We start from the raw sequence: 13,182 nt of genomic DNA on the forward strand, positions 1-13,182 counted from the left end.
CGAGAAAAAAAACAATTATGAGTTTAAGACACCCTGAGTCACGTTTTCTGTTAAAGCTAAATGTACTCCTGATATGCCACCTAACCTAGGCTGGGGATTCGGGCAGAATTCATTGAGAAGGAATGCCTGAGTCAAACCCTGAGGGCTAGGATTTAGCCAGGTGAAGATATTGAGGAAAGTGCTGTATGTAGAGGCAACATGAGCCAAAGCACATGGGGGCATCACAAGTGTGGCCTGAAGCATATGGTACAAATGAAGAAGAAGAAAGGGATGGGGCTGGAGAAACAGAATGGAATCAAATTATAAAGGACCTATATGCCAGTCTTGGGAGTTTAGACATGATTCTTAAAGCAATTTTTAAGAAGTGAGAGACAGAATCAGAATGGTTCTTTGGAAAGCATTTCTGTGAAGAGAAACAGATGGAAGCAGGGCAAGGGTGAAGCAGTAAGACCAGTTAGGCACCGTTTCAGCCAAGAGACATGAGATAATGGCGATGAGAGTGGTGCAGATAGAAAAAGAATTTGGAGGTAGATAGGAAAGGACTTGGGAATTGGTTTGGGTAAGTGGTAAAGACACAGGGATAATAAGAATGGCTCTATATTTTTGGCTTGAGCACATACTAAGATGTCAAAACTGGAGGAGGAGTAGAAAGGTATTTTTGGAGGTGGGGGGAGTATGAATTCAAGCATTCACATTAAGTTTGAAATACTTCTGAGATACCCAAGAAGTCTTTGGACATTGGATATTTTAGTTTGAAGGTCAGAATTGCATCCTGGACTGGAGAGAGAGGAGTGACTTATAGAAAAGAACCAAGGGAGGGTGGGTTACAAAAATCAAAAGAAGAGAGAGCTTGGTATGTCAAATGCTGCTGTCAGATGAAAATAGTTATTAAAATCAATGTATGCAAACAAGAAATAACTTGTTTTAAAAATCAATGAATGCCAATAGTAGCAAAACTTCAACAGGTCAATAATTGTTTTCAAGATCTCTGATGCTAACAGTTAGCATCCTGGCAGGTGGGTATTTTTGTTGTGACAAACAACTCTGCTCAGAAAACACTCCATTACATTCAGTGTTTGCAGATATAAAAAAAAAACTTGATATACAAAGTCCCCTAAAATAGCTATACTTACAATCTCTACTTAAGAATTTAAAAGCTTTCTAGAAAAGTTCTAACAAATTTTTGTTTGTAATTTTAAAATGTGAGAATTTTCAAATGAGCACAGAATAGCAAATTATATCCATTTTTTTTCTGAGAAATTTGTTCAGATGAAGGATTCACTTTCAACATAAAAAGCAGCATTTGATCAACCTGTCTGGATAGTACATTTAAACAACCCAAATTCCTGGAGTCCAGAACAGGAACAAGGCCTTGTGACTCTGTATAGCTTAATGTAATACCTGGATACATCCCAGACTATGGTGGGCTGAGAATTAAAGAGTATTGGTAGAGTCCCTTGAGGGACCAAAGGAAAAGTATCTATATCTATATCCAGATCCAGATCCATATCTATATCTATATATATGGAACTGTAAACTTTCCCAACTCTGCAAGGAAAATCATTACCCTTCCCCCTACATGGGACACGACATTCAGAGGTGAAAGTCCCCTGACAATGTGGGGCGTGACTCCCTAGGATGAGTCTGACCCTGGTACTATGGGATAGAAAATGCCTTCTGGACCAAAAAGGGGAAAAGATGAGTAATAAAATAAGGCATCAGTGGCTAAGAGAGATCAAATAGAATCAAGAGTCTTATGCAAGCTTCAGTTAGTGCTAACTTCCAATCATGATCACTCCTATTGACTCTTAAGAACACTTAGGGCTTGAACTGACACTCTATAAGGGTTTCATGCACTAGGTTTGCCTTCCTGGAACACGTAATTTCCGTAGGTTTCCTAGGTCAGATAAATCCTGAAACTCAAAGGGACTGGCCTCTCCAAGATTATCAACTAATTACATCCCTCTATCCTTTAGCATGAGTTACGTTCCCAACATAAAAATGTCAGAAAAGGCACTGCCCAATGATCACTAGAGATTGGAAGAAGGATTAAAGGAGGAGGAGGAGGTATGACAGAGAAAATGGAATTTAACAAACGAGTATGGCTGCTGAATCACTATATTAATATTCCTTCTAGCCTCCAGTGTTTTGGAGCATCTAGAAGGAAAAATCTGAGATGGTGGAACTCTGGGATCTATTCGGTCACTGCTTCCTGGAGTATGCTTTGAAAATTATTGCTTTTTTCTTTCTTCACTTTGTATATATGTTATATTTTACAATAAAAGGAAGCATTTGAAAGGATTCGTGTACGTATGTGTGCACAAGCATGTGGGCAGGGGAGTGGTCTAAAGGCCAAAACTGCAGCTGGCATTACATGTAGGTGCCTTAACCTTACCCAATTTAAACAGCTGGAAATCTAAGGCTCTAAGAAGTGTCAAGCCTTAATCGACCATTTATTTTTGGGGAAGACGGAAAAGGACAAGCTGCCACTGGATTATGGATTAACCCAAATTAATTATGGTGGGCTTTGGAACACAACTGGGCATCACCTCCTGTGGGCAATGGGCTGAGTTTTGCCCCCCTGTGGTCAGCTGAGGGCACACTCTGGCTGGGCTGGGCTGGGGGGTACCAGAGGCCAACAAAGAGGAGAAGGAGAGCACAGAAAATCAACAGGTAACGGTCTGGGCAATACAACTGATTTTTAAAAAGAGATTCATTTGACTAGGCCTCAATTGCCCTAAACCGTACTGACAGATGAGAGTAAAGCAGTATTTCTCAAACCAAACTAATGCAAGGATCTACTTCCAAAGAAAAACAATTTTCCCAGACTCCAAAATTAGGCTTAGATTTCCTCAGTTTGAAACTTGAGAAATTAAAGTCTTAATCTGTGGAAATGTTTTTCAATTGCAAATTATCACAGCAAGAGTTTCATATTTGAAACCGGTTTTTAAAATGTTTTTAGGTTATCGTTCAATGAACATACAAAATTTTTAATTCTCACAAACCTTGCAGTCCCCTGACACTCTGTTTGGGGATCCCTTTTGGAGAAACAAAATTTTATGAAAAAGTTATTTTAAATATGAGGCAGTTTTTAAAATCGGCACATTAACGTTTTTCTGCTTGAAGAACTGTTATTTTTGAATTTTTGACTAAAGAGGGTATCGATATGTTGCATGCAAGGAGCACCAAGGATGCTTATGAACTCGGTCATAGTAAGAACCCCAACCTTACGAAACAGAAGGTCACAGAGGACTTTCCTCTCCCGCCCCACGCCCTTTGCCTCTTCTTCGCTGAGGGCACGCTGGGCTCACACATCACTGGCCTCACTGCCCAATCTTTCTTGACGTCTCACAGCAAGTAAGGTGCACTTGCAGCCAAGAGGACAGTCCAATGTCTTTCAGAACCCCATAAAAATAAAAAATAAGACAGGACTCTGGTCTTGAGTATCGTAGGAAGCTTGGGAGACACATGGTCTGCTAGTCCCAGCTGGGGTAACATAATAAAGGATAATGAGCGCATGGGACCTATCTCAGTTCAGGAGGTGCCACAGTGTCAGCTGGACAGCACTCCAGGGCTCCCTGGGACCCAGGCTGCCAACCGGCTGCGGCAGCGGGGGGGGGACCAGGTCAGGGTCTCTGTAGGTGAATTCTCACCATGGGGTAAAGGAAGTATGGGAAAGGTAACATTTACCTGCTCAAAAGAATGGAGTCCACTTTCTTTTCCTAACCTCACGAGATCTTCCAAAATGGCTTTCTTCAGTTCCTGAGTTGAACCATAGAAGTAAAATTACAAGACAAGTATACATTTCAAAATGGATGTAAAGGAAACGAGTTCTGAGCCAAGTGCGAGAGGCGACTGTGCCAACTAGTGCCTGCCTCTCACCTCCCTACACACACACACACACACACACACACCCCAACTGAAGCTGGTATGCTCCCTGGGAGCGTGTTAACACCTCATCAGCAGGTCACCGCCGTAAAAGGCCACACAGGGACAATGAACAGACCAAGAGGCCACTCATATTTTTTTTAAAGAGGGCCCTCTGGTCAGCCTGTGAGCCAAAGGGATCCTGCAGCCCAGTAGGAGAGGCCGGGTCTGTGACTGCTGCTGAGAAATGGACCATGTGACCTGAGGCTGATGAGGAGACAGATCCCGGCAGCAGTGAACCCTGAGTGCGCCACAGGAGGTTTCTGGAAGCTGTAAGTGGTTAATGCAGGAAGAACTGTGCTACTTTTTCAACTGCATGACTGTCTCTCCAAGTCTAGCAGGTACAAAATGCACCTGACTTTTGGAAAGATCATGGCCAATGAGTCAGGATGCCTGTGCTCACATCAGCCCCTGCTGTTAAGCACGTTGCTGTGTGGCCCTGGGCAAGTCCCCTCTCTCTCTGGACTCTCCTCCAAGCTGGAAAACAACAGGCCTGGACAAATCTTCTGACTGTAATTTCTGGCTCGAAAATCCAACGGTTTCTCGAACTTTCTAAGAGGAAATATGTGTTCCTTCAACCAAAAAAATATGAACCTCTGGTTTGGGATTCCTAACATTTATACAATAATGGTGGGAATTTCCCACACATAATCAAATTCCATTCATCTACCGCTTTTCTGTCCTCTCATTATGCAGTATCATAAAAAATACAGCAATCTGTAGGAAACAACTTCAACATGCCAACCTTATTTGCGCAGAGCTCAGCATATGTCCCGTCAAATCCTTTCTTCTGGGCCCAGAAGGGCATGGCTTCAGGATTGGGCACAACAATGCCCACCAAAAAGGCCTGCAGTGCCCATCAGAGGAAACACAGTCATGACAAAAGCTTTGAAAGTGGTTTCTGTGGTCCAGTTTTAAAAACAATATTTTGATATTCTCTAAGAATCCATCCTCTTCTAAAAGTAAGTATAGCCTTGAATTATAAAACATTTCCATCAATATGTCATACAGTCTTTACTGCTTATTTTCCTACATACTCTCCTAACTATAAAGTATATACAAAGATTAAGATTAAGGAGGTTAACACCAGCGAATTCCGTCCCCTATCCCATATTACAGACAGCCCCTTCTAACATGAAGGAGTTAGAATGGCATTGCCCAAATACCCCTAAAGAGTGGAAGAAAGATCAAAGGGGATGGTGGAGTTATACAGAGAAGGTAGGGTTTAACAAATGAGTGTGATTGCCAGATCATTATACTGATATTTCTTTTAGCCCCCAGTACCTTAGAGCAGTTAGAAATAAAAACCTAAAATTATGGAATTGTAATCCATACCAAACTCTGAAATCTATTTTACAATTAATTGTTGTACTGCGCTTTGAAATTTATTGCTCTTTTGTAGATATGTTATTTTCCACAAAATTTTTTTTTAAAAAGTCGATTGTGATGATAAAATATATATATATTCCTTCTAGCCTCCAGTGTTCTGGAGCAGCTGTAAGGAAAAATATGAGATAATGGAATGGTTGCCCATGACAAACTCTGAGATCTGTCCTGTAACTACTTGTTGAAGCGGGCTTTGAAAATTATTGCTTTTTGATTTATTTGCTTTGTATATATGTTATATAATTTTAAAAGTTTTTTTAAAAAACAAACTAAGGAGTTTAAGAATCAGTGAAGTTAGGACTGATATGCACACCTTTGACTATCAGATGAGCACATATTTTAGGATGCTAATGATCCAGATGCTATGAACAAAAACACATTTGTTTCTGATGCCTTCCCAGCTACTCTGAAATTGTTTCATCAATATAGCCTTAATTTACAAAAGAAGGACCACATTTAAATTTTTAAAGCATTTCCCTTAAAAATAATTATAGGCGGGCCACAGTGGCTCAGCAGGCAGAGTTCTAGCCTGCCATGCTGGAGACCAGGGTTCGATTCCCAGTACCTGCCCATGCAAAAAAAAAAAAAATTACTAATAATAGTTTATTACACAAACAGTAATAATAGTAAAAAAAATTACTAATAGTAGTTTATTACACAAATTCAATGAAAGCATAGAATATGTTCACAGTGATCTTTCTGACTTTGATTCTAAAAGATGTTGGGAGCAGATTAAGTATAAATACTCTCCAAATAAATTAATACTAACAGGCTATATTGTTAGCAGCACCATTCTTTGCAGTACTGTACACAACCATCTGTAGAGTACATTTGCATATTTTAAAATCAAGTCAACATAAACTCTGAATTCTCTTTTTTCACTAACTTGCATAAAATGTTCTTTATTTCATGCAAAGCTATATAATTTCCTATATTTTAACAGCTACAAACATTTCAAAAAATTCATCCAAACAACAAGTTAAAAATACTACAAAGCAACTGCAAGTCTGAGTCTGTCAAAACGAAACTGAAAGAAAATGATGCTTAGATAAGGAAAAACCTGAATTCTGACCCAGGAAGATGTCAGAACGAGGCAGCCCTTATCCAGATTCTCCCTTTAACATCTTATCACAAAATTCCCCCTTGGAAGTAGGCTCAGCAGAAATTACAAGCAGTGGGGATATTTATAAGTACTATTTCAAGCACCTTGCTTAGTCTCAATACAACTCACCAAACTACAAATAATTATGATTTCTTTTTTAAAAAGAAATTCTCTCTTATCATTTCACAGGCCTAGGAGAACGCTGGTGCTTGGATATGGCTGTTTACCCCATCAGGTAGGTGCCCGTGACTGGAGACTACTCCGAGATGCCGCTGCACGTTTCAGCGGCCCGGAGGCGCGGGGGCTGGTGTAGCGGCTCACCTTCAAGCTGTCGCCATGGACGTAGATCTGCGCCACAGGCTCGCTCCGGATGTAGATGTTCTCAATCTTCTCGGGTGCGACATATTCTCCCTGAGCAAGTTTAAATATGTGCTTTTTTCGGTCAATAACTTTAAGCGTTCCTGCCTGTGGAGATGGGCAGACGGATTAATAAGAGAAAGATGCTGGTCCCGAACTCCACACTCCTTAGTGCCACGGCCCCTCGCCCCTGCCTGCCCCGCCCCACACACCCCGCCCTGGTCCGTCTCTACCTACGGAGTTCTGAGGCCAGCCCCGGGCTGCCAGGCCTTGGGGGCTCACTGTCCTTTCCCCTCAGCAACTGTGCCCCACCTCACACCCAGCAGCAGGTGTCCTCACCCCCTGGTCCTGCGAAGGCCGACCCACCTTCCCACTGGTGCCCCCGCTTGCCCTTGCTGCAGCTGTCCCTTCTCGCACCAGCACCTTCCACCCTGCTCGAGACAGCACTCAGGCCTCTCAGTCCCGCCACTCCTCACCCTCACGGGGGGCTTCTCCATGCCCCAGCGCACAGCACTGCAGAGGCCACCAGCCACTCCTCCCTGCCTAGCCCAGTGGCCCTAGGGGTCCTCACCCCCTTGGACCTCTATAGCAGGGAAGCCACTCTCCTGGGCAGGCACAAGACCTCCAGGACCCCACTCACCTCTGTGACTCCCCTTAACCTTGAGTCTCCCAGGTGATCGGGCGGGCCCCTCTCCCTGGCCTCGACCCCTGACATTGCACTCTGCTCCCCTCCATTGACCATGCTCCTGGAGATAATCCACATGTATCTCCTCCCCGGCCACTCCGAGGTCTGTCTAGACTTCCAGTCTAGACCTCCTAACTGAGCTTCAGACCCGGAACCCACGTGTTCTCAGAATGCTTCAGATCCAGCCAGTCTGCCTCTTGGGATGCAACCTGCCCCAAACGGAGCTCATCCCTGTCATCCCCAAGCCTGTCCCAGCCCCCCAGCCCCAAACCTGAAGTGGCCTTGCTGTTTGCCTCCCCCGTTCCTTCCAGCAGTCAGGCTTATCAGTTTCCCCTTATAAATCCTGCTCACATTCACCTGCTCCTCCCGACTGGACTTCTGCATACACTCTGTATCTGCTCTAGCTGTTCAATCCACAGAGCCAGAGCAATCTCTCCAGAACAGAAAAACGAGCACGGTACTTCTCTACTCAAAGCCCAGGCTGGACATCAGATGCTTTATCTATACTATCACCTTTGGTCCTCATGGAACCCCATGACCTGAATGTCATCTCTGCTTCACAAATGAAGAAAAGGAGAATCAGAGAGGTTACTTAACTCCTCCAAAGCCACACAGCTAGGAGGTAGGAGAACCAGGATTTTAACTCAGGTCCTTCTTGATTGGAAGTTTATGCCTTTTCCTCTCTCTTTCTTCTCCCATTAACTTTCCAAATAATAATAATTTCTTAAAAATGACTCTCAGAGACTGCTTGCCTGCTGTTCAAACACAACACCAAGTGCTTCACATGAATCAATTCACTTGCTTCTCGTAACACCCTGCATGGCTGATGGTCTCATCTAAGAAAGTTTCAGGGCAGCAGCAGCAGTCCAAGGATTTTTAAGGTTTTGAGTTTTTACAGTTTTGGTGGTGGCTGGAAGGGGGGAGCCTTCTTAAAGAAAAATAATATATAATTGAGATACAGTACCTTGGAAAGATTCTATGCAAGTGTGGGGCTCTGAAACCTCACCTTCCTTAGCTGGCAGGACTGTCCATCCTCTGCAGGAGTCAGGGCCCCGCCAGCCCCCTCTCACGCACCTAAGGCACTAGTGGAATTGCTTGCCTCACACCTCAGTCTCTACCTCAACACATGCCACGACCCCTACCCAGCATGTCCTCCCCTCTTGCCTCAGAACGTGACTCATCTCCTGAGACTCAGATGCAAGGGTGCTGGCCCTCTGTCTCTCCTTGAGTGAGCGTTACCCTCAGCTCATGCCCGTCACCCTGGGCTAGAAACTGTCTCAAGATGCATTTCTCTCCTTGAACAGAGTCCCTACCCAGGGCACTTACTGGGTAAGTTTGCTGCACAGGGGAGGGAAGCCCACAGACCCAGCAGGGGCAAATCAACTCAGCAGCCTGGAGGGGCCCTCGAAGGGCACAACATCATTCATGTGTCTGATAAACTCAACACCTCAAAATGCCCAAGTAATGCTAAACATTTAACTTTATGCAGATATGGGAAAGGTTCTTGAGGTAGAATGCACCAGGCAAGGGGCTCTTAGTTTCAGTGAGGGAGCCTTTCTCTGGTCACAACTTTTAACCAACTGTCTCCTACGTGGCAGGTATCATCTCATTTATTCCTGACAGCAATCACTCTCACAGGGAAACACTGTTATAAGCCCCATTTTACAAATGAGAAAACTGAGGTACAATATTTCGTTTTGGCTAAAACTCGGTGGGGCGGGGGTACAGGGAAGGGACAGCCAAAGAATGTCACATAGCCTGGCTCCCTTACTCTATAAGTGAGCCAACATGTAGCTCCAGAGAAGGATAAGGCTTTGCTCAAGGTCACAAAGCAACTGCTGGCAGAGCCAAAGCAACCCAGGCGTCCTCTCACTCAGCCCCAGGCTTTTCATGCTGCTCTGTGCCACCTCTCCGCCCAGGCCCAGGTCCTATGACACAGGCGCACAGGCCCTACCTTTCTCGGACCTCCAAGAAATAAGAGCCCCCTGCTCCTACTACCCCACCCACTGGATCCCACAGGACTGTCCGGTCTCTTCCTAAAAACCATTCAGGATAGGGAGTCCATCTCAAAGACCCCAGCTATAACTTTCCAAAAAACAAAAAGGTCCCATATCATTGTCATCAGGAGAGGCAGGGAGGAAGTTTCGGGGATGAGGTAAGGAAGAGCCTTTCCACCCCCAGAAGTGCTCCTAAACCGTTCATTCAGGGGGACATGGAGAAAACTCCCGCCTCAGGAGCGAAGCAGATTATACACCCGCTCACCACCAAAAGGCTGGCACCCCAAGTTCCAAACATACGCACCGGCAGCCATTGCCCAATGTCTCCAGTGTGAAGCCAGCCGTCACTGTCCAGGGCCTCCTTTGTCCTGTCCTCATCTTTCAAGTAGCCTTTGAACACATTCGGGCCTCTCACACAGATCTGCAGGGACAGACACCGTGGCCGCTCCCAGCCCACACTCAGGGACTGCGAGGCTGTCACGAGGTACGTGCAGAAGAACACACACTAACCAGGAGCAAGTCTGCCGGGGGAAGCCAACAGAGCACAGGGAACAGCCACCAGTTGTCCTAACTGTCCCCTGCCTTCTCTCAAGCAGCCTCCTCACCGTCTTTCCACATGGCCTCCCTGCCCTGGCACCCCAGACCTCCACCTTGTCCTCAGAAAGCCCCTTGGGACATGCTGCCCTAGTGACACTGGATGGGGTCTCATCACAGAGGTCGCAGTTGGCTGACCCCACTGGAGAAGGCCCCTGTGTTTTGAGCAGGCAGGCAGCTTTCACACCCACCCCTCACCCACCTACTCCCATGGAACAAACAAGTAGACAGCAACTCTACCCACCCCACTGGCCTATCTTCAAACAGGCATGTTTCTCCTGGGACAGATGACATGGCTGCAGCAGCAGGCCACACCACGGATAGGGCAGACAAAAGGATTTTAAAAAGGTTTGGGAAATCCAAGTCTTGATTTAGACCAGCCCAGTCCTAGCCTTGGAGTCTGGTTGCCCCATACAGGAAAGAAGATGCTGAATTCAATCAGTAGAGTTAAATTAATCAGTTATTACAATGACTTTACACACCGAGTGAAGGAAATGAATTCCATCCCCAGTATTCTTTTACTTACTACAAGGAGCATCCTTAGGCACAAATGAAATGCTTAAGTTTACCTCTCCCTCCCCTTTGAAGGTCCAGTAGTTCAGTTCCTCGACATCGATGAGCTTGATGTGATTGCAGGGCAGGGGTGCCCCTACGTGCCCTACAACATGGAACAACATGGCATTTGTCAGCGCTCAGACCACTTCAGCCCCGAAGACACGTCAGCCCCATAAAGCCTCTAAGTGGCCAGAGTGGAGAACCGTGAATGGAAATCAGTACACCTTTAAATGGGCATTTGCCGGGGTCACCAAGGAATGGACTTGGGGCAGGCAATAGAGAATTAAGGCTTAAAACGTACAAAGTTTCGATTTGGGAGGATGGAAAACTTTGGGTCATGGATGAGTGTGGCAACAGCAGCAGGACGCTGTGAACTTCAATTACAGCACTGAATTACAAATTTCAATGTGGTTAAAAATCAGGGGAACTGCACAACACAAACAGCTAAAAACTATGGACTATAGTTAACAGTACAGTTATAGCAATGTGCTTTTACCAGCTGTAAAAGCACCACACCAGGACCACACCAGGGCAAGACGTTAATAATAGGGTAGTACATGGGGACCTGACATTTCACGTATGATGCTTCTGTATGCCCACAATTTCTCCAATTAAAAAAAAAAAGGCATTTGCCACAGGCCAACACTAATGATCAAACAAAGTTCTAAAGAAGGTAGAGGCCAACCTCTACTTCCTTTGTTTTGCATCTTTTTCTCAAAGAGCTGGACAGGCAGACCAGACTCAGCACCAGCCGGCACAGGGTCCTTGCAGGGGCTTACACCCACATGAACCACTTGGTCAGTATTTTTTTTTTTTAAACAATAGTGCCCATATTAAAACATTTTCCCCAACGTCAGACCACACGTCTTGGTTTGGTGATAATAAAACACTGTCATCATTGTTTTTCCTCCAGTCATCAGACTGCTGATTAATGGGCTTAGGAATTGCCTAGGATTCGGTAGGTCTGCAGAGGGCCTGGTAGCCTGTATTTCTTCCAGGTTTCTATGTGATGCTGCTACTGCTTTTGCTGCTGGGCCACATGACATAAAGGAACAGAAAAATGACCTGAGACATTTTGCCCCCAAAACCAAGACTTCACATTTTTTGGTCTTGTATATTCCAAGCACAAAATCACATTTAAGTCATAGCCTAGTAAATTGTTTGTGGTTATTATGTAATTCACTGACAAGCCGGAGTGTTTAAAAGCAGGCGCTGGCCGAGGTCCTGAAACAGAAGTGAGCCACATATATGAAAGATGAGACTGTGACATCTTGGTTTCACTTTCAAAAGAGAGACTGGTAAACCATTTGCAGAACTGTAAAAAATAAGGCCACCCTACCGTCCCCAGTAGTCTTTGCAAGTCTTTGTGGTCAGGATGAATTAAAAAAAAGGCAAAACGTCAAAAGTTTTACAGACGAAGATGTCAAGGAGGGCATAAGATCCATTTGCCAGTGGCAGAGAGATCAAAGGATTTATATACAAAGTAGGATTTATTCAGCTAGAATTGAAAGGGAGGAAACTCAGGAAAAAATGCTTCTATACTTGACTCAGCCAAAGATGATTTCAATTTGGAATCTACCTATCATATTTCTGCTGACCACTTCAAGGCACTTTGAAGACAGTATCGCATTAATGAGCATATTTCTTTTACATTCACATCATCCACACATCCCCAGTTGTATCTAAGCAACTTTAAAAGCACAAAGGGTGGCTACAGGCTCACAGAGGAAGTCAGAATCTGAACGATTCTTTCAGAGTGGTATTCAAGTTCTTCCAGGATTTGGTCTAATTTGGTGCTGAGTAATTCATGGTTTACTCACCACAGACCTACTTCCCTCTCGCCCTACGAGAGGAATCTCCTCCGAATGAGGCTGGGGATTGGGGCTGCGCCTTCCTGAGGGTGCTGCCGCCTTTCAGACATTAACGTCACAGGAGACTGTAGTTCCCAGAGGGCCTCTGAAATGGCCCTTGAAGAAACAGTGCTCTGGCCACCAGGAACTTTCCTTTCCTTTACAAATCATATTGTATTTATTCACCTACTTCCTTCATTCAAAAACGATTATATTAAGGCTATATGGTATTTATAATCTACTGAAGTTATAAGCATTTTTCCACCTGCAGTTGTACCTTGTGATCTGTTATTTGTTTTGTTTTGTGTTACATAACTTTCAATCATCTATAAAAGAAATAGGAAAATACAAAAATGTGTAAGAAAGAAAACAGCAGAGCCATAATGCCACAATGCAGACATGATCACTATTAATTTTTTCCCTATTTCTTCTGTTTTTTTCTAAGTGCCCACGTAAGTTTATTTCCCATGATAGTGTGGTAGAGCCTCCTGTTTTCACTCATCAGATCCCTGCGGAACATTCTCACGTCTCCAGCCCATCCTACCTGAGGTCCAGTCCCCGGGTGTAGTGAAGGTACATCCGGCTGTGCACTCGGTTTGGCCGTAACCTTCATAGACCTTCAAGCAAAACACAGAGACCACTGTGGGCAGGCCTCGCCTCCAGCCAGCTGGCTGCCTCCCATGGAGAACCCAACCGTTCCACGCTGGGCGTGGTGGGGAGGGCTCTAGG

At 44.8% G+C, this 13,182-nt stretch overlaps 1 protein-coding gene across 7 annotated transcripts in view; it reads right to left on the reverse strand.

The window, feature by feature from the left end:
• The window catches only part of ACSL6 (acyl-CoA synthetase long chain family member 6), a 76,225-nt gene that overhangs the window by 2,493 nt on the left and 60,550 nt on the right, over positions 1 to 13,182 (reverse strand). For 6 of the 7 annotated variants that reach the window (XM_077138350.1, XM_077138352.1, XM_077138351.1 and 3 more), the window contains 6 exons: positions 12,998 to 13,070; positions 10,618 to 10,706; positions 9,759 to 9,875; positions 6,737 to 6,880; positions 4,673 to 4,774; positions 3,691 to 3,762 (listed from right to left, as the gene is read on the reverse strand). In XM_077138350.1, the coding sequence (XP_076994465.1) occupies positions 3,691 to 3,762; positions 4,673 to 4,774; positions 6,737 to 6,880; positions 9,759 to 9,875; positions 10,618 to 10,706; positions 12,998 to 13,070 (597 nt within the window). The remainder of the gene's footprint in view (positions 1 to 3,690; positions 3,763 to 4,672; positions 4,775 to 6,736; positions 6,881 to 9,758; positions 9,876 to 10,617; positions 10,707 to 12,997; positions 13,071 to 13,182) is intronic. The other variant, XM_077138349.1, reaches the window with a different exon arrangement.

The sequence above is a fragment of the Tamandua tetradactyla genome, chromosome 20, assembly GCF_023851605.1.
Source record: "Tamandua tetradactyla isolate mTamTet1 chromosome 20, mTamTet1.pri, whole genome shotgun sequence".
NCBI classification, from domain to species: domain Eukaryota; kingdom Metazoa; phylum Chordata; class Mammalia; order Pilosa; family Myrmecophagidae; genus Tamandua; species Tamandua tetradactyla.